The 24,617-nt window shown below is 45.6% G+C and overlaps 1 protein-coding gene across 25 annotated transcripts in view; it reads left to right on the top strand.

The window, feature by feature from the left end:
- NRXN1 (neurexin 1) overlaps positions 1–24,617 on the top strand; it is a 740,438-nt gene that overhangs the window by 431,098 nt on the left and 284,723 nt on the right. For 3 of the 25 annotated variants that reach the window (XM_059835689.1, XM_059835688.1, XM_059835687.1), the window contains exon 1: positions 20,897–21,125. The exons of the other annotated variants lie outside the window; for them this stretch is intronic. In XM_059835689.1, the coding sequence (XP_059691672.1) occupies positions 20,897–21,125 (229 nt within the window). Of the gene's footprint in view, positions 1–20,896; positions 21,126–24,617 lie in introns of those variants that run through there. 25 annotated transcript variants of the gene reach the window in all.

Raw genomic sequence — 24,617 nt, 5'->3', positions numbered from 1 at the left:
AAATCTCTCAGTACGATGGTTTGTTTGCTATTCATTGTTCACAGTTGATATTTGGTAAAATATTTTATAGTGCAAACTTACTGATTCCTTAATTCAAAACTGCCTTGGAATTCCTTATGGTTTTTTGACTTGTTTGCAATTATTTGAGGATTTAAAAATACCATTAAAATTAACAGGACTGCTATGAAAAATGCTATTAGAAAAAATACTGTATGCCTGCTAAAGAGAGCTTCTTAGGACTGTGCTCTTCGGTTGTTTATTATTTGTTCATGCTGTTGATATCATTTTAGCCTTCAGCATCACTAACAGAATTGCAGGGGTTTTTTCAAAAACATCCCAAGAAAGCATTTGTGAAAATAGCCTAATGGAATGAGTCAGGAACGCAATTTTTGAGTACATGTGTTCTTAAAGGATAAATCAGACCTACTAGGCTTCAGATGACGACTCCAGCCTGAATCGTCTCTACTCAAAAGTTGTGCAAACCGTTGAAAGACATCAAATGGGAATGCCAATCAATATCCCTCCCACCAAAACCCAGCTGAGAAGTGCTGCAGAGTTTCTTCTCCCTCCCTCTTCGCTGGCTGGCATGCTTCCATCAGGTCTCTTGCATATACAAACTGCTATCACCTGGAGGTGATGGAAAGCAGAAGTGGATAGTGATTTTCATTCCCTGTGCAATCTTTCAGAACTTATTCCCAATACCGTGTATTTCACACGGCAGGAGAGGAGAGGGCCGCTTTGTTGATGGAGTGGCACTGCTGAATTTGGTAACAGAATCACAGTATCACTAAGGTTGGAAAAGACCTGTAAGATCATCAAGTCCAACCATCAACCAAAAAAAACCACCACCATGCCCATTAAGCCATGTCCCAAACAGAAGCTTTACAGAACAAAACCCAACAGTTAATTCATCTGTGATGGTGACTACAGTATCATTGGACTCCAACTCCTTAATAGTCTACAACGATTTATAGTCGGATTGTTCCATGATAATAAAATATCAGATCTGTTCATTAGAAAGTTCCTTAACACAATTTGTAAGCCCCAGTCACTTGCCTTGTGGCGGGCTTCATATTCGAATGTAAATTTAAGGCTGTAATCCCCAAATGATTCGCTATGATTTCTAAACCTGTCAGGCAACTTGGGTTATTTTTTCATTTCCAAATGAAAGGTAGAATGCTTTCCTGTTGTTCTGGCTAAGTCCATTCTAGCTGCATTTCACCCCACTAGGTTTTCAGAGTTAATTTGAATATACAGACAAAGAGAAACTTTTAACTTCGGGCATTGAACGTAAAAATAAGAACTTTAAAAACACCACCACTATGTGAGTAACGGCGGGAATCCCCGTAATTTAGATTGCATCCAAGTAGTGAACTTGGGAGCATTCCCATCTCTGGATCAGATCACCTCTTTCTCAGATGAGCGCTCTCACCCTGGCCCCTCGGGGTGCACCGCTCCTGCCCGCGCCTTGGTTTCTGCGGCCCGTGAAGGTGAGCCCGTAGAGATGAATGGAACCACCAAGCCCTTCGAACCGCTTCCTGACCCTCCTTGTACTTGGAGAATAATTTGGCCCTCTAAATTCCAGATTAAAAGAAAACTAAAAAAAAAAAAGACCCAAGCAAAAAAACCCAACCCTTTCATTAATTACGTTGCTGCAGTTAGGCTTGAAGACTGTACGGCAAATAAGCAGGAAATCTTTAAAGGAGAAAAAAAAAGGAAGGGAGGAAGAGAAACTTGGACAGGTTGTTGCTGAAAGATAGCCTGGTTGAAATACAGTTCCGTTTACGTTGTTTTACCAATAGGTAGGTATTTTGTCATGGCATGACTGTCTGCCTTTCAGTTCAAATGGTATCGTATTAGTCTGCAAAGCCGGAAGAACCTTTCTCTTTGGGACATTACCTGGACGGTATTAGGATTAGATAAAATGAGATTATTGCAAGCATTTGGCTTAAATTTTTTCCACGTTTGCCTTTCTGCAGAAAGCCAGTTTGCCTATTTTCAATACAATGCAAAGATTTTGTTTCCTACATAAACAGACATATTTAATACTTACCAAAATGCTTGTACTTTGTTGACTTACCAACCAGTGGCTCCTCAGGTATAAACTGTTACTGCTGCGTTGAAATCAGTGTTGTATGTATGTTGACTTACATCAGTTGACTATTTGTCTATATACATTTTAGTCTTAATTCCTAAAATCATTATTCCAGCTGTGACTTGAGCTCCTTTTCTTAATCTTGTAATCTGGAAATAGTGACTTCCTCTTACCCTCGTTTAATTTGGACTGCATTTCCCTCTAGCTGGAAATGGGGATAATAATATTTTCGCTTCTAGGAGAAGTCAACTTTATTAATTGGGGTTTGTATGGCAGAAAGCAGTACAGTAATAGGAAATAATTAAAAACACTTAAAATTCAAGGAAATATTATGTCACTAAAGAACATAAAGATAATTTAGGGACTGTATCTTACAAAAGTATACATGTCATTCTCCATGGAGGATTATGGATTTATATCAGTATATGGAATAATTTTGTGATTTATACTACTTCACATTGCTGTAAAGGAGTAAGTGAGAGGTTCCCGAAATCAAACCTTAGGAAACCTTAAAAACAGAGGGTAAAGAGGAGAAACAGAGTGATGCAATTATAGGTGCTATCAACAATTTAAATCTGCTAGCAACATTGTTACCTGTAAACCATTTTAAGGTTAAAAAAAAAAAAAAGGCATTCCTAGTGGACTGTTCTGAAAATACAATTTCATAGCGTTAATCATGTGGTAGTAGGTCTGGATGCTTAAAGTATGGTATAGAGGTTTCAGAAAGCTGCAATAAAGCATGTATTTAGTAAAGGAGACTTGACCCGTCCTAAGTGTTCCATGATTATTTAGCTAAAGTCTTTCTAAAAATGGCTGCTTCTTTTCATTTAGTAAATTACTTATAAATATGAGATTACTTCAATATGTATTGCCTTAATCAGGAAAGCATATGAGTGGAAGCTTTCTTGGAGCCTGCCGAGAACCTCTGAAATGTTGCAAAGGGTACATAAACCCAACGATAAGGCTTTTTCTTTTGGCTCTCTCACACACACCCCGCTCACACTCTTTGTCCTCATTTCATTTCCCCGTGCTCTGTTCCACAGCTGTGGTGAGCTGCCCAGCAGCCAATATTCCCCATGCAGGCTAGATGAACTCTCAGGAAGGCGGAGAAGCCTTTTTTTGATAGAAGGGTAAGCAATACAACCTAGGTGTACTGCTGGGAGGGTGGGTTTTGGTGTTTTTGGAGGGTTTGTTTGCTTGTTTGGTTGCTTTTGTGTTGTCTTTTTTTTTTTTCTTTTAAAATACGATCCACTGGAAAATGCATTTGGAGAGAAAAGCAACCCATAATGATGTTCTGTTGAAACAAGTGATGCTTGGCTTGCTGAAAACCAGAAGGAAAATAACAACATAAAAATTGTCCTTGTTCAGGAGCAGTAAGCAAAAATTCTATACAATTGGACAGTTACGAATCAATGAAACGGTATACTTTTTCATGCATCTTGGCAAAAAGTCAAGCTTTCTATGTATAAGAAATCCGGATCAGAACACTTCTAGAACAAAAGAATTAATTTCTTTCACTCTTTGTGTTCTGGGATGGAACAAGATAACTTTGATCTTTCCATTTGAAGTGTATTCCATTTCAGTCCTGAAGCTTTTCTGAAATATGATGGAAAAAGCTGCACTTTCCATTTTAAGAAGAGCAGCACCAAATTTAAACATCTATTTCATAAGTATATTAAGAGAATAAGTAATTGTGAATGACTAGATTTTGCTGTCATGTATTCTGCAGTCACTCGAGTCCATTGATAGAATTACAGTCTGGTAAGTCAAATGTTCCTAGCTTTTATTTTGTATTAGATTACGGATTTCGGTTTCTGGGTCCTCTGCTTCTTTTCATTCCCTGGTTCTACTTTCTGCACATCCCTTCAATACCACTTCAATATTTCCTAGAGCTTGTGTTGGCATCCTGTTGGATAGGTTTTTCACGTTCCTCTAGTGATGCTGATTCTTGAATTTGATGGGTATGACATTGCAGCTGTGCGTTTGATTAGATAATAACGAGGTTTATTTTTATCCAACTGTTCTCAGTTTTTTCATCACAATTCTTGTATTATTTAGATGCTTTATATTTTCCAGATGTGTTATCCTGATGAAGAATCTGGAATAGAACCGTGAACCAAGATTAATTGGTTTTAAGTCTGTATTTAGAAAATTGCAGAAAAGTACGATGAAGCAGGAGGGTAACGCAAAAGGTGTCAGGAAAGACTCGCACGCTTGAGTAGTATATTTTGAGATAATTTTTTTGAATGGGAATGCAGCTGTCAGCAGTGGAGGAGTGAGCTTCAACAGGTTTATTTTTAAGTTGTGGGGATTCAGTTACAACATGGATCAAAGGAAACTGTTTCTTTGAAGAACAGCGGTCAGGGAATTACTGACAAGACAGCGTCCTGCTGAAAAGAAATTCAACAGTCATGATGATCTCTTAATGAGTTTAGTAAATGAGGGACAAATCTTGAGATACTTTACATGCTAGCCAAAAGGCAAAGTCTTCTCCAAATGGGGATGTAAGCAGTAGGAACTTGCTGTGGAGATGTTCTTTCACTCTTCGCTTCAGTGCGACTTACCGGGGAGAGAGAGAAGAAATCAGGAATATTAGGAGACTTGTCAGGGGTGTAACAGATGGAGATTTACAGAGACGTAACTTCAAGGAAGGGACAGGGAATTTCTACTCCTTCCTATCCTCAGTAACAATAGATCATAACCCTAACCCTCTCCTGTGTTGAGACTACAGTCTCGTAGCTGTTGCAAGCAAATCATTTAGAGCACGATGTGGAGAATATTGTTCAATAAGACATTGTAATTTAGCAGAGAATTAAAAAGGTTTGAAACTGGAAGTTTTCCTAAACAGGGTGATTGAGGGTTAAATCCCACAGGAATGGACTACTGAATGAATAGTGTTGAGCCCACTGAGTCCAGGAGCATGACAGTGTTTGAATCTCATTCCTGTTCCAGGTCATAGTAAATAATATGGTCCAGCTTTAGGAAATAAGGTCTATTCGTGACAATTTTTGTCAGTGTCAAAAGCTGGCAAATACTCACACACACATACATACGTGTGTGTATGTCAGCTAAAAGTTCATGTATCACAGGATATTATTCTAAAACCAAAAGTGGATGCTGCACCTTCCTTTCTTTTCTACTCATCTAAAACCTTTGTGCTTTTTTTCTTCTTTCTTTAATTCATTAGGAGTTGTTTTGTTTTGTGATCTAGAAGAGGAATTTAAAGTGAAGTGATATTTGCTTTCCTATTCATTTGTTTACTATTGGTGTAGATAAGGTTGGTTATTCTCATTTTTGTTTTCTAAGAAATGGTTCAACTGGGGCCAATAGACCTGTCATCTCTAGTAACATCACATATGCCGCAAAAGAGGGTGTTGATAAGAAGTTTAGTCCTACTTATTTCTGCACCAAGTCTGGGCAAGGGGAGGTCTAGAGGAGAATATTTTCATTTCTGCAGTTAACAATTCCCAGCACAAATGATTGCACGCAGGAGTCCTATTTGTAGACATACAAAGACGAAAGAGGCTGCAGGACGTCATCCCACTCCTGAAAAGATAATCAATTATATTTGAGTAGTTCTAGAAAGACTTGTGTCTATGCTGTTCTGAAATAATTCTAACAGCGGAGACTTGACTGTCTTCTAGGTGATCTTTTGTAGCGCTTCCCTATCTTTACTATTGAGAAGGTTTTCATAATATCTACCCTGAATCTTAATTGCTTCAGTTTAGCTCCTTTCTTTTTGTCCTATCCATCGTTGTTATTGAGAACAGGTTATTTCCTTACTCTTTTGATACAGCCTTTCATGTATTTGAAGGCCATTATCATGTTCCATCTCAGTTGTCTCCTCTCTAGCCTAATTCTTTCAAGCTTTATCGCAGCTCCTGTTCTCTAGACTCTGGTCGTGTTGCTCTCCTCACATTTCTCTCAATTGGCTCGTGTCTTCCTGGAGTGCGATGTCCAAATTTGTACCTGCTATTCCTGCTGAGGCTTTATCCATGCTGAGCTGAAGGGAAGAATTACTTCATGGTTTTGCAGGCTATACTTGTGTTTGTACATTGCAATGTGCTGTGAGCAGATGCCGACTCATGGTGTCACCCTGAACCACGTTTAAGCGTGGAGGCTCACACTAAAACTAGGCAAGTGAAGAGAAAAGAAGTACCAATCATTTTACCCTCCCACGTATCGATTAGATAAATATGATCAAGGTTTATTGAAGAGAAACACCTTGCAGAAAAATACACTTGCTGTTTACCACAAGAAGATACCAGTGATCAACATTTACTCATTTCAGAGTGCCTGGCTCATCCTATTCACCAACCACTGGTAATTTGGTACTCGTATCAAGAGAAAAATCATGCATTGCAGATTAATGGCCAGGTTTGTGTTAAGGCTCTGGGTTTTCTCAGTCCTTGTGTTTATAGCCACCTAGGTCAGAAAATTTCCTAGTGAGGTTTATGGAGCTATGGCTAAACTTTGATGAAATATCTCCTGATCTCATCGCTGTGACCAAAAACCTCAGTGGTACAGCAAGTTTGTCCTTTTTGTATGAAGAGATTAAATCAGAGATTCTAAATAAATTAACAAAAACTTAACTGTTGTTTACCACCTGGGTCTGTATTGAGTAGCGCCGTAGGGGTTCCCTGCTGCTAGTCGTATTTACAACCAACATTTCCCTGAACTGTAGCAGTACTGGAAAGGAAGAAGCAAACTTCTTCAAATGCGTAACTAGAATTTTCCTTCTGGAAAATGAATCTTGTGAATCTGCTTATTCCCGAGCTGCTTTAGTGGAAGAAAGCCCTTACTGTATTGCTTACACATGATAAATCTCCTTTGATGAAAAAAATGAAAGCAGCACAAACTAGCAATGACGCATTTTACATAGCAAAAGAACTTTTTCATATACTGAGTTGTATAACTGAAGCCCGTCTTGACTAGAGAAGTTACTTTAGAAGTTTTTAAGGTTGTAAGCTGTTTTCCCCTGTGCAATGCAATAGCTCATGACCACTTAAATATAATTATATTATACTGTATATAGATGCAGCGTTCTGGAGGAATTCCACAAGAAGCAAGTGGACTTGTGGGATATACTGTATATCTAGTGGATATTCATTTTAATGGCATAAACATTGCACTAAATCTCTTTTTGCATTAATGATAAATTGATCATTAATGTGAAGTAGATGAGAATTAAAAATAGCTTCTAACAATTTATACCTCATATTGATTTTGCTGGAATGTTTTAGCACTAAGGTAGTGTCCAGGTCTTTGGCTTGTCTAAATTCCACTCAGGTCAATGGGATGTTGGCTGAAACCATCCAACAGCCTGTCCTTCAACTCTCGCTTTGTGGCTTTAAACCAGAGCATGCGTAACAGAGCTCAAAAGCATGTGGCAACATGAGCGTTACTCTTGCTGAAGTTGTAATTCATAAACCTCTCGTGCTATTGTAATTCTAATGTAGAAGTTCACTCTGAGCCAAACGAGGGTTGCTCGTTGTCCCGTAGGGCGCAAGTGCAAATGCTTCTTTCTGCTGCAATGGGAAGGTAAGAAACGGGGATCCTGATCCCAAGCTTTGTGTTAGGTTAGGTGACTGAAGGCAGGTACGTCCCCCTTTTATGCAACAAAACGTAGAGCCCGTGCCCTCTTACCTACCCAACGCACAGGCTGTATCCTTGTTAGGTGCTTCACACAGAGGGTTTATCTCCTACCGCTTGACCTGACGCAGGTGGTGTGGCCACATCTCGCACTGAGCTTCCTCACTAATATTCTAAGTTTAAATCTGGCAATAGAGATTATATTTAGGGTAGAACAATTATATTTTCATTAAAGCTACTTTACAGGAGCAAAGTAAATGGAAACTGCGGTTCTTAGTACCAAGCATTAAAAATTTGTGTCATAATATTTAATCTTCCGTCAGTACTTTTGTGTTCCTTGAGTAGGAATTGGGTGAAAATAAGGTGAAGGCTTTCAGGGCACTACTTAGAGTAGGAGTTTTATTGAGTAAAGTGCCCTGATTTAAGCTATAGGAGTTAACTAACTTTAGGTTTAGAGGCAGTTCTGAAAAGAAAGTATTTGAGAGAAGATTTGTTCAATCCCAACTAAAAAATAGTGACAAAGAAAAGGCATTTAATTTTTTCAAACCAAGACAACAAAGAAGGATGAAAAGGAACATAATTTTTAAAATGAAATAATTTTTAAAGATGTGATGCTTTAATTTTCATAATGTGTTTTCTTTATTTTTCGCTACAAATAATTGGAGACCTTTTCATGTTACCAAATGAAAAAAAAGTTTCACTGCAAATTTTGTCTCGGCTCCACTGCTTTCACTGTGTTATAAAGCACTTTGATATATCTGGATGAGAAGGACTACACTAGTGCTAGGCTTTTTTTAAACAAAGCAGCCACAAATCAGTAGCACATGCAGTACCAACTCCACTAAGAAAACAACAGTTCTGCGAGAGGCAGGGATATGGAAAAACCGTGATAATTCATATTATGCAATTGTCTTCCTCCCGTGCGTGGCGTAATTCTGATTAAAATTACTGGCAGTGTGCATCAAAAGAAAAACAGCTCCAGGAACTGACATCCTGTTAAATGTGGAAGAGCTATTATAGGCTGGTGGTTCAATATGGTGGGTTTTGAAAACTTCTTAACGAAAACCCAGTATGAATTATGCCCCTAAGCTTTTCTGGGCAGTAATGCTGAACCGCGTAACCGAAGATGGCCAGCGGCGCAGCCATGTTTTCTCTCAAAATTTGTGATAGTTGTAGCATGTGCGAAGATTCAAAGAGCAGCTTTCAGACCATTATCCTTTTTAGGGCCCCATTCTTCTCATTTTACTTGCAAGAAACAAAATTAGATCCAAGGGGGTTAAAAGAAAACTGCTAGTTTTCTAAGCCTTTAAAAATATGTATGCATCGTATAATTTTTCTCTGAGTACATCTTTTATTATGCACTGCAATAAATAGGTAAAATGAAGCAAGTTTTGATAGAGCCATAAAGTTGCAGCTGAGAAGTCTTGCGTTTTCTTTCCTGTTACAACCTGGTTTTAAAAGATAAGTTGGTTGTGACTCTTCATTTTAATTATATAGCAGGTGCCTTGTCTTAGCTAGGAAAATTTTTAATGTAATTCATTAAAAACCAAAACACAGGTAGGAATTAAATGATTTTCTGTTTCCAATCTCTTGATAGTTGCAGCTATTATTTGCATATATGCTAAGGAGCATGAGCTTGGTCCAACAAAGTCTCTTTACAGTGATAATGCTTTGCCATCCAAGTTGCTCCATTAAGCAGAGTTGATCCGATATTTACAGGATTCCCATTTATCTATGTATGAAAACTGAGGAAGGCCCATGTGTCTGTAATTATCATAAACACTGGCATTTATCGTGAAGCGATCTCAAAGCACTTTAAACACAGTATTGGCTTTAACGCCGCACTGAATGTTCCTGTTAGAGCTTTGTAGATACAGCCTTGTAGGTGCCCATCTACAAGAAGGGTCGGAAGGAGGATCCGGGGAACTACAGGCCTGTCAGCCTGACCTCGGTGCCAGGGAAGGTTATGGAGAGGCTCATCTTGAGGGCGCTCACGGGACACGTGCAGGATAACCAAGGGATCAGGCCCAGCCAGCATGGGTTCATGAAAGGCAGGTCCTGCTTGACCAACCTGATCTCCTTCTATGACCAGGTGACCCGCCTGGTGGATGAGGGGAAGGCTGTTGATGTTGTCTACCTGGACTTCAGCAAAGCCTTTGACACTGTTCCCCACAGTATTCTCCTGGAGAAGCTGGCGGCCCGTGGTTTAGACAGGTACACTCTTCGCTGGGTAAAAAACTGGCTGGATGGCCGAGCCCAGAGAGTTGTAGTGAATGGGGTGAAATCCAGCTGGCGGCCGGTCACAAGCGGAATCCCCCAGGGCTCAGTTTTGGGACCGGTCTTGTTTAATGTCTTTATTGATGATCTGGATGAGGGGATAGAGTGCTCCCTCAGCAAGGTTGCAGATGACACCAAGTTGGGAGGGAGTGTTGATCTGCTTGAGGGTAGGAAGGCTCTGCAGAGGGATCTGGACAGGCTGGATCGATGGGCTGAGGCCAACCGGATGAAGTTCAATAAGGCCAAGTGCCGGGTTCTACACTTTGGCCACAACAACCCCAGGCAACGCTACAGGCTTGGGGATGAGTGGCTGGAAAGCTCCCCCGCAGAAAAGGACCTGGGGGTGTTGATCGACAGCCGGCTGAATATGAGCCAGCAGTGTGCCCAGGTGGCCAAGAAGGCCAATGGCATCCTGGCTTGTATCAGAAATGGTGTGGCCAGCAGGAGTAGGGAGGTGATCGTGCCTCTGTACTCGGCTCTGGTGAGGCCGCACCTCGAATACTGTGTTCAGTTTTGGGCCCCTCACTCCAAGAAGGACATTGAGGTGCTGGAGCGTGTCCAGAGAAGGGCGACGAAGCTGGTGAGGGGTCTGGAACACAAGTCTTATGAAGAGCGGCTGAGGGAGCTGGGGTTGTTTAGCCTGGAGAAGAGGAGGCTGAGGGGAGACCTCATTGCTCTCTACAACTACCTGAAAGGGGGTTGTGGTGAGGTGGGTGCTGGTCTCTTCTCCCAAGTGACGAGTGACAGGACTAGAGGAAATGGCCTCAAGTTGCACCAGGGGAGGTTCAGGCTGGATATTAGGAAAAAGTTCTTTACTGAGAGAGTAGTGAAACATTGGAATAGACTGCCCAGGGAGGTGGTAGAGTCACCCTCCCTGGAGGTATTCAAGGAGCGTGTGGATGTGGCATTGTGGGATGTAGCTTGATGGACATGGTGCTGTGTGGTGTTGGGTGGGTTGTGGCTTGTTGTTGTTGTGTGGTGGGTTGGTTTTTTTTTTTTTTTTTTTTTTTCCCAGGTTGGACTTGATGATCTTACAGGTCTTTTCCAACCGTAGTGATTCTGTGATTCTGTGTAGAAGACGTAATCCTGCAACGTGCTCTTTAATAGTGCTTGGAGATGAAAGCCTTGGAAACCTTTCAGCATTGGTGTGAGGACGGGTGTAATTCTACCAAGCCTCACTCATGCAAATAATCTTTATCCTTGGGACTGATAACGTTGACCTAGCTTGTCAATTAGCTATTAAGCGACTAATGGTTTGTAGATGATTTGCCCGAGGTTGCACTTGAAAAGCTGTGGCAGAGGCGGATGTAGAACTCCCATCACTTCCCTGCTGCCAAAGGGAAGCGCGGGATAACGTTTTAGGTGCGGGTATGGCACACCACCCGATAGCCTAGCCATGTGTCGTCACAGAAGTGGTTAATTTTACGGCGTCACTGGATGAGGGATGCGTGCTGTGCCAGTAGAATGTAGGTAGCTGTCTTTATTTGAATGCTTCAACAAAAGTCTATGTATTTTCTATATTAAAAACCCCTATATTTGTCCTTAGGGAAAAACCAGAACGCATGTATCACCAGATATTCTCCCTCGTTAAGTTAATTATCTTTGGCTTCTGTAGTAGCTTATTTTTTCTTGCCCTGTCGATAGGCCTGCTCAAAGAAGTACAACAGAAAGGGTTTTATCTCTGTTATTGATTGGCTAGAAAGTGATGTGTGGGGGGCCCTGTTGGAGCTTCTCTCGTGACTATTTATTTAAATTGGCGAAAAAAATCACTATTACTTGAAAAAAAAACACTAGAACTTTCATTTAACATTACAAAAGAGGGCATTGCTTAATCCCTGAAGTAGGAAATTGCTTTTCTTCATGATCCATTGCTTTCATACTGTTTCTGGCTGCTGGTGCTGAAGGAAAGAAAAACTACGTTCTCACTCTGTTTTCACTGTATCTATTTTCTTATCCTCTACAAAAACTTGGCTGCTAATTTGTTGTCGAAGTAAATAAAGGGAGGGGAGAGCTTGGCTATGAAAAGATCTTTTTGTCTCAAATGGCCATTTGCAAATATGGAAGCAAAGCAAAACTTTATGTGGGGAAGTGAAAAAAGGAAATTAAGGATTTGAAATAGTGTATCAAAGCTGAAGTATATGAGATACTGCTATTCTTTGAGACGCCGTTACGGGTTTCTACCTAAATTCAGCAGCGCGTTCCCAGAAGATGAATGTTGCTAAGGAGCGGTTTTTCTTGTGTTCTGATCTTGTACATATACAGAGAGAAGGAAAATGACAATTAAAAGCGAAAGGCATAGCTGGCTGAAAGTGATGGTATCTTGTTTCACCTGGCTTAAAAGTCATTCTTTTTTGTTAAAAGCACCTATTGTTTTATTGCTTCTAATAGGCCTTACAAAACCATAACGTGTTACAGCTCAGGGCTGGAAAACACTAATGGACTGTAACTAAGGAATGATTATTTAACTTCAGAAGTTACAACATTTAGTTAATGATTCCCTGACATTGTCAGGACAGGTCACAGAATGCATGTTAAAGTAATTATAAGTTAGCAGCAGCGGTTTATATTTTCCCCCTAGCAACAGCAGTAGAAGTTGTGTTTTTCTCTTCTCCTATCAGTAGTGACTCCTGTTTCTTTTTTTTAATCTGCTTGCGTTTTTTGGGTTTTTTTTAATCCATTTAGTCTTGCAAGTCATAACCAAAGGTGATGCTAGCAAAATAGCAATCTGAAAATAATTGTGATAGCGAGTTTTTGATACTGGTATGTGACAGAAGAGATACATGTAGGTTTTATTTTGAGTTTTTGCGTGTATTAGCTGTATGAGGAAAATAGCAAGACCACACCATATGCCCAATAAAAGCTTCATTAGAAAGCCATTAGTAGATTAATCCAACCTACTCCGTGGTTTATTTTATTTAGAACGTAATAAGGTAAGTTCATTAGTTTGCAGACTTAATGTTTTCTACTGTACCTCAAAGCAACCAGTAACAATTCCACTGAGACGCCGCAGATCTCACTAACACCTGTCAAGACAAACACATGGCTCTCTAGGGGAATCATCTTGGCAACGTAACTGAGGAAATCTGGAAAAAAGTAAGTCTTTCACACACAAAAGTGTGTTACACAGTATAAACTCGATTAATGATTTTTCACGTGCCTCTGAGGTCATATATATCTCTTTAAAGTGGGGGGAAAAAAAAGTCAAATCAATCTCGGAAGAACAAATATTTTTGGAATGTACCATACTGCATTTGAAATGTATTTTAAAGAACTTGAAGGATGTAGAATAATTATGCAATTTGAATTGAGCCTCGGCAAGGCTGTCTGAGACCAGCAATTGAGTCTCCATCCCCCAGGGCTAATATATTAGATTACAAGGATTATTGTAGTGGCAGTATTTGTGCCACTGCATTTAAGATTATGTCAGCATTTCCATTTTAAACCTGTATGTTCCGAGGTTCATAACTCAGCTATAGAAAATTTGCTTGGCGCTACGAACAAATAGTTTCCGCACAATGGTGACATTTTATGGGTGGTGGGGAAGAAAGAAAGAGGGAAGCTTAAACCTAAGTAAGTATTTGGACATTTTAAAGTTACAAATGCCAAAAGTTAATGCCATCTTCTTACAACCCTGCTTTTTAAATTCTGTTATTTCTACAGTGGACTTGTAATGCTTCTGCGGTCTGGAGTCTAAAGCAATGTGTTGAACTAGAAGAGCGGACAGCATGCTAGCAGGCTGTACCGTGCCCCGTTCTTTGCCGATACTGTTACAGGACTAACGCGTTCAGGGCAGGGAAGGCGGGAGGTGGAACTCCACTGTACATCCTCTTCCCCACCAAGGCCAGGAAGAGAGTGGGGTGACAATCATGAATCACGATGGGTGATGTCTTAGAAATCCTGCCAGGAATCATAGAATGACAGGGGTTGGAAGGGACCTCTGGAGATCATCTAGTCCAACCCCCAAAATCTTCTTAAAAATGCGCTCCTGACTGTTATTAACTTTAGGCACTCCGCAAATATCCTTTAGGGCTCTCCTAGCTGCCACTGGATTTCCCACTGCAAAAAAAAAAAAGGCAACCAGCCCTGCCTTGCAAGGTCTTTAAACTCAATTTCCCCATTTTAGGGCCGTTGCGCTTCGAGTCTAGTTTGAGCTTGGCCCTGACACGCATGTAATAGCTCAGATATTACGCATGGCAAGCAGTAACAAGAGCTGCAAACAACCCGATACACACCCTTTTCCTATTTCTGGAGGCCTTTGTAAACAAATAGGCTTTGCATATACTTTGTATGCTTGTACCGGATACAAAAGAGCATGACGCTGGAGTCTGTTATTGGCATCTGTCACTGATCTCATCAAACTTCTTGATGACTAATTTGCAACCTATTTTTGTGGGTTGGTTTTTTTTTTTGTCCTTAGCTGGAGTATTTGCTGAGGAGTTCAAATTAGTAGCATTTAAGCTGTAGTCAGGGATCTCTCTTTTCTGCGGCAATGCAGTGCCAATTCCTGCAGCAGCACTGGTAGGAATCAGAGAGACTTTTGCAGGTTCTGCAGCAGTCTAATTGCCCATAGAATTAACTGCTCATGCAGTAGTCCAGAGAGAACATGAGTACAGCCTGCCCTGCTTGATACCGGACTAAAAATCGCTTAAATACCTCCATGTACATACATGTGGATTTGGCTTTAATTCCCGTGGCTTTCTATTGGAATGAAAGGGGGAACCTAGCCAAAGTGTTAGCACCCTTTGTGCAAAGTTAGACAAAAAAAGAAAAAGAAGAAAATAGGAAACAAAATGGCATTGCAGCCCTGGCAGACAGCAAAAGACAACCCTCAGTGGAGTACGAGCCATCCTCCTCAAGGCAGGTCAAACCAGGGCCAACGCAAGTGATGGTAGCTGGACTTGGCAAAGTGCCCTGAAGACTGATGGACCAGCCAGGGCTATTGCAGGGCAAGAGGGAGCTTCCTTTCAGAGTCAAAATTCCCCATTGGAAAATGTTCTCCAACCAGCCCCTTCTAGTCTAAATTGAAGGGATTTGGCTTATGTGCATGGTTTCAATAAAATGAAACAAAATAAAAATCAGCTGGCTTTTGACAGCAAGGAATAGAGAGAAAGAGATTAGTTCTGTCTTTATACACACAGAGTCAGGCAACATTTAATATGAAGATTTAAGCTTGTTTGGATGGACAGATTTATCGACACAAAGACATATTAACTGTACCGGGATTTATTTTGTACTGTACATATAGAGAGAACAGCCGCACTACAGAGAAAGCAGCCTAAGTGTTTCCATTGTAAACTCCCTTTTTTTCACATGATGACCAAAAATTTGAATTTCTGTGTATTTTAGGACTGCACAGATACTCCATCCATCTCTCCTAGAATTCTCTTTTTTTACCTTCCAAGTCTCTGAGAGGTTCACGCGATAGTTTATTGTCTTCCTTTCTAAAGTAAAGGGTTTCTGCCCTAAGTTATGTAGGGTTAGGACACAAACCAGCCATAGTTCCTTATGGGTGACAGCCCTAGGTTTAGTATCTTGCAATTCATTGGCTTTTGAAAGAAACATTCTCAGCTATTTAAAAGAGGAAAATTAACGCTTTCAATGTCATCGGACACTGAAATGTCTGAAAATCAGACATTTTTAGTATTGACAGGTCAGGTGTGTGGGTCCTTAAATTCATCAGCGTTTGTAGTGGTAAGTGAAAATATTAGCGTGAATGTTGTCTTCTCTAAGCCGCTGTCTGTAGGGCAGATAAACATAAATTCTTGCAATTCCTTAATTGCAATCACAAAATGTCCACAGGTTTTCCAATGAAGCAAGATTCCATACCCCGTGGTGGAGAAAAGCTCTGCTAGAAAAACGTAGGAAGTGTGTTAAAGTGTTCATTGAACAGTATTTATTCCCTGTAATACAGGTACATATTTGTGGAGGGTTTTATTCTGAGTTTGCTGAACAGCACTTGAGCTTCAGGAGTTTAAGGGTGAATGTCGCAACACTGACTGCAGGATTTCATCTCTGGAGAGCAGCGGTGGCCAGAGAAAGCCTGGTTGCATAAGGCGGCGCGGAAACCTAGAGGAGCCCGGAATTTAACTGACAACTTCCGCTAGCCCAAGGCACGGTCTGCGCCTCGGTTTTGCTAGGGTCACCAAAGTTGTTCGTCTTAACTGATACAGCTGTATTGACAAGAATTGGGGTGTAGAGAGCGATGGCTGTACCGGCAAGTAGTATCTGATTTTATCCGAGGAAGTAATGTAAATTATACTCATGGAAGTACTTTTTCTGTTTGTATAGCTCTGCTTTAGGGGCATTTGGTGTTTATAGGGCAACGGCATTAGAAGAAGACAGGGAAAGATGTGTTTTTACAATTAAGGATATTCTTGCTCGTAAACTTAGGAACCTACTGGTATTAACAGAGTTCACTTGGTGGAAATAACTTGATTAAAAGTCACATTTCCTACCAATGCGACCTGCACAGGGTAAGTGTTAAATGGGGTTAAAACCCCATTAAATTCACCGAATAATTCCAAAACACTAAAAACTACCTTGTGAACACTATAGTTTATTTTCACCCTTTATTTGCTATGCCTGCAATGGGACATTTATTTGTTTACACAACTTCTTATTTATTGCCTTCTTTTGTACCGCTTCTTCCTTCTTCGAGCAAACCTTCACAGACTGATACCACAACGTTGACTGTGTTGGGAGTACAGGATTCTGTGCCTTTGGGGATTAAACCCAGATTATTTTGACTTCAGCTAGTCCTCAGTTAACAAAGATTCATACTCTTATGTCAGCAGGGGGTGAAAAAGAAAGTATTTTAAATAAGAAATGCTGCTTACCATCGGTTTTCATAATGTTTACTTGCAGATGCTTTTAACTTTTGCTTTTCATTAAAAAGCTTAACTCTGCTAAGACACCCAATTAAGCTTTTTCAATAAAACATGAAAAGACTAGAAGTATCTGACTACCAAGATTTGCTTCAAATTGGAAAGAAGTGCTTGCTATTATCACAAAAAATCTGAGCAAGAGAGGATTTGACTTGGAATTTCCTTCTTTTGCCTTCCCCTCCCCATCTGCCTTTCGCACACGCTTCCTTCTCCACCTGCCTTTTCACCTTCCTGGTCTTCTTTCCATTTTCAATCTTTTTATGATATTTTCCGCAATTTACTTCTCCCTGTTTCTCACCTGTGCACTTGCATTAGCTCACCTTTCTCCTCCCGGAAACTTGGATAGTCCCCCTCTTGTTTCTCTCCGTGGTTCGGAGCGCGGAGCCAGGAAAATGTCCAGTGTTATTAGAGCTGGTACGCACAAGGTGCTGAGCACGTTGCCAGATCCAGAAAGGGATGCCTATTTAGGTGTCCGTCTCCCCCTTCACGTCTTAACCGGGTACTTAAATAAGAGTTACGCACCGAAACAGCTTTGCGGAGATTGGCCTTTGTGTCCTCAACTCTGGGTTTGATAGGCAGCAGCAAAATAATCCGTTAGTTTAACAGTCCCTAAGTTGTGTTTAACATCGTAACGTAACACCTAAAAATGACCCATTATAATCTATCCGATGAAAAAACTTCTCTAAGTAGTCCCCAAACACAGATTTGAACTAGAAACTTTAGTGACAGTTATGCGTCTGCACTGCATAAATAGTACACATTTAATAACGCCGAGCACTTAAACACCCTTTTTACCTTCAGTGAAATATTAAATGAAGTACCTTTGAAGTACTTCAACATTTTATTCATTTGTCCTTGGTATTTATTTAGGCCTCCCTGACACGGTCGATGGCAGATGGAGTAAGAATTTAGATTAAGGTGCTCAAGGTACAAACACACCCAACGCCACAGAGAAAGAAGGCGGCTTACACCAAGTCGTCCTGTATCCACGCCGTAGCGTAGCCGAGTGGAATAAACTGGGATGGGGCTGGAAGGGCTCTGCGGAAAGCCGCTGTTGCAAGGTTACGGCTAACGGGACCCCCGCGACGGGGTGCCAGCTGTGCTTTCCTGGGTGCCGAGGGGGAAGCTCCGGAAGAGAGGGAGCGGAGTACAGCTCTTGCTGGAGGCCTTAACCCACCCGAGCAGAAGTTAGTCTAGACAGGACTTCCCAACCTGAATCGCATCTGAACATCCGCGTTGCCACCTGTATTGTTCCATGGTTGGCAATACCGGCTTCCTCTTTCAGAGGAGTGGTAACAATTTTAAGTTACTAGTCTGTAGGATGTCTGGAATCATTAAGGACAGGCAGTTAACTACTGCATGTTTCTAAACCAGCGGCAACGTGTGAACAGTTTACTGAAAAACTGGTTCCATTGACTGAGTGAAGTATTTTGTTTCCTGAGTCAGACTGCTGAAAACCTAGCGGTATTTCGGGAGAAAATTTCGAGCGCGTATTACTCGCGCGAACAGGAGATGTACACCAGGGGCTTTAATTTCAGGAGAGCTGGAAAGGCTGACGTTTCTTTAGGATCTCTCTCATTTTCCCTTTTCCCCTTCACTCTGAAACGTAGAGAATTTATTGCGGTTCATTGTCTCGGAGGCGGCGGTGCGTGGCGCTTGCAAGCCGGTACTTGGGAAAACCGGCGTTTCTTACTTCTTTTGACGCTAAGGCTTCTTGAGCCGGGTTGGAAAAGTCACCGAGGTCCTTAGGAGCTGCCTTTCCCTGGGGCACGGCGGGGGTGGCAGAGGACACACACCCCCCCGGAGATCCGCTCCCCCGGGGCCGCCTTTCCCCCCGCACCGCCGCTCTTGCGGGCTTCCCTGCGGGGCGTAGGGGCTGGGGCGCTCCGCCGGTGTTTCTGTTTCCCGTGGGTTTCATCCTTGCGTTATCCTCCCCCTTTTTTTTTTGGGACAAATTCCCTCGGCGTCCTCGCAAAAACTTCGGAGCGAGGCGGGCGGGCGGCGTTGCGGGTGCAGCTGCGCGGGGGGGGGCGCGGAGGCACCACCCGCGGGGCAGCGCAGCGGCTCCGCTTCCTCGTCCCTTCCCCGGGGCTTCCGCGGGGGGTCTCTCCCCCGCCCTGCGCGCTCCCCGGCGCAACGCCGCGGTGAGGGGCGTTCCTCCTCGCCGGGGGGAAGCAATCCCCCCCCCGCCCAGCCGCGGGCTGAGCAGAAGCAGGGCGCAATGCCTTTCTCCTTCCCGAGCCCACGCAGCTGAGCGAGGGTGGACTTCCCTTCGCGTGGATTAGAAAGCGCTTGGGGCAAATTGCAGCGGTTTGCGTTGAAATCAAGGCGAGAGGTAGAAAAAAAAAGCACCCTCACGCCCACCCCTCGCCCTCTTCCCTTTCACGCATCCGCAGCCGTGATCTCACGCCGCTGAAGATCCCCGGCGGGCTGGAAAGGGGGGAGGCGGGAGTGCGGGGCTCGCCCCCCCCGCCCTGCCCGGGTGCGGTGTTGCAGGGTGCGGTGCGGCTGCCCCCGGGGGGGTGGGGGGACACGGGACCCGCCGTGGGGTCAAATGTTTTCCCTTTGAACGCAGACTCGCGCTTTAAACGTGCCATCTCCCCCCCCCCCCCCGCTGTCTGTGTGTGTGGGGGGGTAGAGAAGCCCTTCCCGCTGTTTTGGGGGCGGGTGCGCGGCGCGGGGCCCCGCACCCCGGGGGGCGATGCGGGCGCCGCCCTGCAGCTGGGGAGCCGGGGGGGGTGAGGGGGGGCTGAGCCCAGAAACGTTGTTTTTCAGCCCAGTTTGCGGCTGCCGTGCCGGCAAAACCCAGCCCGGTAACTCTTTGTCGGGCTCCGTGCGTGTGTAACGACCGGTTGATCGCAGCCGCTGCTCGGCGAGGCGGAGGGAAACATCCGACGGGCGAAGTTTAGGCCGATTCAATAGACCCCAAACCGCTCGTTTTAAGATGAAAGGGGCTTTTTCAAGCCACCGGCACAGCTGAACTACCAGAGGAGGGGAAGCGCTCCCGCCCCGCCGCTGACCCCGCGGCGCGGGTGGGTGGTGGGGGGGGGGGGGAGCGGCGTGTGCGTGGACCCCGAGCCGCCTCCTGGCAGCGTGCGGCTCCCGCGAGGCAGAGGCGAGGCAGGGCGGGAGCCGGCCTCAGCCTCCCTCTTTAGCATAGGCTCGTCCTCTGCATTGCATCCCAGCCTCGGCGGTTTGCCGCTCGGAGGCTGCAGATTTGCATAGCCCTGCTCTTCGCAAGCGGGCTTATTTATTTATTTTTTATATATATATATATATATTTTTTTTTTTCCCGGTTTCTTTCGTAAGGGTGCACTATTCTCCCTGCAAACACCCCCGGGTACTCCTGTCACCAGCCAGCCCGCCGGGCTCGCGGCAGCAGCCTGCTTTCCCTCCGCCGGCGGGAGCGAGGGCGTGCGCTTGCGGCGGGAGCGAGCGGCTCGCTGAGGGCTGACCGAGGGCTCGCTGAGGGCTGACCGAGGGCTCGCCGAGGGCTGACCGAGGGCTCGCTGAGGGCTCGCTGAGGGCTGACCGAGGGCTCGCCGGGCCGGGGATGAACGGAGGGAAGAGCAGCAGTTCGCTTTTGCTCTGCCCGCCCGGCGCCGGCTGCCGGAGCGGCAGCCCCTTTTTTCTTTCTTAGCAGGAATGTGGCATGATTGGCTCCGCCGTGGATTACTGAGGATGGGGGAATGCTCGCCACTCTCGTAGCCCTTGCAAGTGTGGAGTATTGTTAATGAGCACCCGCCCCGGGGAAGCCGAAACTAGCGATTGTTTGAGCGCGGAGCCTTTCCCCTCTTCCACCTCTTCCCGCGGGCTCGGAGCCGCCTGGATTCTCCGCCTCGGACTATGTCTCGGATTGTTTTGGGTAGAAGGCGACCCGGAGAAAAGGATCCTCACCAGCGTTCCCGAGGGGAGGAGATGGCTCGCCTGGTGCGGTGAGCCGCAGCCCGCGCCCTGTGCGAGCGCGCCTCTCCCCAAAGTTTGCCTCCTTCGCCGCGGCCGCCGCTCCCCCCGAGGCCGCCCGGGCCGCCTCGCCGCGCCCCGGAGGATGGGGGGGCTCCTGAGGGACAGCCCGCAGCCGGGGCCCGCCGGCGGCGGCGGGGGCCGCGTGGCCCTGCTCTGGGTAGTCCCGCTCACCCTCAGCGGCCTCCTCGGGGCGGCGCGGGGCGCCTCCAGCCTGGGCGCCCACCACATCCACCACTTCCACGGCAGCAGCAAACATCATTCAGTGCCTATCGCTATCTACAGGTCACCGGCTTCCTTGCGAGGCGGACACGGTGGGTTCGGCCGCCGCTCGGTACCCTCCCTTGCACGGGCGGCTGTGCGCCGCGCCGCCCGCCCCGCAGAGGTCGGGCGCGGGCCGCCGGGACCCCGCGGGCCGGGGCTGCTGCCGCGCTGGGAGGGAGGGAGGGAGGGAGGGGAGCGCTGAGGGGAGGCGGGAGACGGGCTGCGGGGCCGTCCCGGCGCGGGGCCGAGGAGCCGCGGGCGGGGTGGGGGCCGCGCCGGGGTGGGGGGGGGGGGGGGGGGGGGGGGCTCGGCTGGCCTCCGGGCGGGCGGAGGACGCTGCCGGGGCAGCCCGGGGCTGCCGGGCATCCCCCGGGGCCGACGGCGGTCCCCGCCCCGCGGAGCCTCGGTGGGCGCGGGGCGGGCGGCGGCGGGGAGGTCCTCCCGGCCCCCGTGGCCGCGGCCCCCGGGCGGTGAGCCGCCTCCCCGCTGCCCGGCCCCCTCCCTGCCCTGCCCCAGCCCCAGCCCGGCGGGTCCGCGCCGCAGCGAACCGCCGCCGCGGCGAGAGGCAGGGCAGGGCGCCCGGGGAGCCCGGCGAGGGGCGGGGAGGCAGCCTGCGGGCGGCTCCCCGTGCCGGGGAGGGTCGGGCTCCTTCCCGGCCATTCCCTTGGTCGGAAGTGGACGAACTCCAGCAGCGGCCGGCTGGTTACACGGGGGGGGGTCGGGGGAGAAGGAAGCGCTTAGACGCGCCGGGGGCGGGGGGCAATGCCCGCCGCAGGCATTATCCTGGAAGGATAAAATTCCTTGCAGGTGCAAATACGTTTTCCTTAAGAATTACAGTGCTCCGGTACTTAGTTTCGGAAGTGACAGACAGCTGCTTCAGTGCCCTTTCAACAGCCCTGCTACAGTTCCCCCCCCGCCTTTTCCCCCCCTGCATGCGTAGGGAACGGGAACCTGTGCATGGATACACGCGAACTGGGTCTGCGTATCTTCAGCCTTACCAAAAGCTGTAAAAGAAAGCGAAACACCAGACTGTTATAAGGATTTAAAGCCTCCCTTTGTCTCCGAGGGAGGAAAAAAAAAAAAAAAAGATAAAGAAAAACCCTCGTTGGCTTCTGATGAGGTTACACAGCTTCATTCTTCTTCATTTTCTTATCTCGCCTTGCTTCATTTGCACCATCGCGCGATGTCATTTACAAGCTTTGTAAAGTCAAAAACGGATCTTGTGCTTAACCTCTGCCTCTCCGTGCAAGATGACCTAGTTGCAGGCAGGAGGTAGTTTGCCTCGATTGGATTTTTTTCCCCCGTGATTAACAACGCTGGCGTTAGGGGATACCATAGTATTGTTTACCTGAAAATTCCCCCGCCGTGCCAAATAGCCTTTCATACTCAACTGCTGGACGAGGCAAAGTGCACAGAAATGGCTTTTTTTAAGCGTTTTGTTAATTTAAACAGAAAAGTTAGATGTCTGGTCTAATCCCCAAAGAAAAAAAAAAAAAGACTGGGAAATTCAGGCCACCTCTCTCCTCTGTAGTGCGCGGAGGCAGCGCAAAATCGAGAACGCTGCGTGCTCTGTACCGTATGTGCTTAAAGGGGAAAACTAAGGATGTGTGTGTGTGTGCACATGTATGTCCGTGCTTCTCGTTCTTGCAATTTCTGCCTGTATGGGGATATCATTTAGGAGCTTGCTATTCATTTGGGGGAAGGCTGAAGGAATGGGGGGGGGAAGAGAAATGCGATTGTGAAGGTGCCAGCTGCAGTTCCTTAGAAAGCACATTTTAAAATCGCACCTTTTTGCCGATTTTGGAAAACGTTACCTTGGACCCAGTCAAAGGGCGATGGTGTAAAAAGGCAGCTTTCGGAGGAGAAACGGGTCTTGTTAAAGAAAATGAAAGATGAAGTGGTGGAGCTGCCCCTTCAGGACTTCATAGGGAAGCCCAGGAGCCTCTCCAGAAGTTAAGCAGCTGATTTTACAAAATGAAGAATGTTACATGTCGGAAGAAGGCATTTCAGAATGTTTACTTGATAACTCTAAACGTCCTTGCTTTTCTGTGTTTATCAGATACTCTGCTATCTGACGGTGTTTTGCAACATCTCATTCCTTTCATTATTAATTCTTCAGAGAGGTGTTCCCATTTGCTTCCGTAAGCCCGACAGAAGTATTGCTCTTCCTGGTTGAGCAGGGCTGGGCACAGCTCCTGTGGAGCCCGTCACCGCATGCCTAAGCGTCGGTCAGAGGGAACTGGATGGAGAGGGGTGGTGGGTGCCTACTCCTTACCCCGGCGTCGGAGCACCCTTCCCCAGTGTCCCCAGCCCCTCCTGGCTTAGCCAGGTGAGAGGGAGAGTTCGATTCTCAGGCTGGCATCCTTCAGCGTTAGCTCCGTGCAGTTATTCCGCTCGAGTCGAATACGATCGTACGGAAACGTCGCAGTCTTTGTGGTGACCTCATAGCTGCTTTTTTGTTACTTTGTCAGCTTTTCGTAGCATCGTACCTGTAAAAAGTGGAAAAGAGCTTTTAGGGTAGGTCAATTAGTCGATCCCCGATGAAAGCGTTGCTTTCTAATATTGGGAGTAAGAAGTATCAAAGGAAGGCGAAAAAAAATCACTTTGCCCAGACATTCAATAAATGTCACCACAGTCCTCAGACGTCCACACCCTCCTCCTCTCCCCCTGGCACCGACTGGCCCTGCCACCCCCATCCTCTCGGCAAACGCTTTGATTTTTTTTATTCTTTCAGTTTTCCTTGAGCCAACCCAATTCCAGCTGATAGTATGAGCAAAGCCAAAAGCCCAGCAGGGTTGGATTTTTTCCACTTTTTTTTTAAAAACCAAACCGCAGTCTCGCTGCTAACACTCTCGTCAGGTAATTTTGCTGGGATTTTGCTTGGTAGTGTGATCTCATGTTGTTTTAGTGGACAGTATTGTGCCTCACAGAGACATAACCAGAGTTCCAACCAAGCAATTAGCTCACCCTGTTAAACAAAAAGTTCAGCACACAGTTGTTTAACATCCTAGAAGCAAAAATGAAACCTCTTTCAAGCTGGACCAAACGGTTTTTCGACTTCGCTTTCTGACTCTCATTAAACTTGGGAAGGTGAAAGGTGGCTGAAAGAATCGGAAGTTTGGCCACAGGAAGGAATAAGAAAATAAATTTTCTGGATCGTGACATCAGCAACATAAAGAGAAGTACGGAGAAGTAAGTGAGAGACTAATGGTCACAAACGTTAAGTCCTAGGCTGCTCAGTGCTTGCCCAGGGTCTCTGCAGCACGCGGGTTATTTGATCGTTTATGCTCGTGTCTCCTTGCTCCGTTTAAGAAGGCGGCTGTCGCTTTTGTTATCTTTTTTTGCGTACCATCTTTTTTTGGAGTAGATAGAGTAGCTCACACTGCAGTGCCTCTAGATTACGGAAGCGTGGACTGTCCGTGGCAAAGCCCGCATAAAGGGCAACTTTCTCGGTAACTTTAAATGCAGAAAGGCAGTTTCTTTAAGAATCCAGGAACACAGCGGATCATGTGTGAAGCAAAAATTGCGTGTTGAATAAGTAA

This window comes from Gavia stellata, chromosome 2 (assembly GCF_030936135.1).
Source record: "Gavia stellata isolate bGavSte3 chromosome 2, bGavSte3.hap2, whole genome shotgun sequence".
Lineage (NCBI taxonomy): Eukaryota > Metazoa > Chordata > Aves > Gaviiformes > Gaviidae > Gavia > Gavia stellata.
This window is presented reverse-complemented; position numbering and strand designations above follow the sequence as displayed.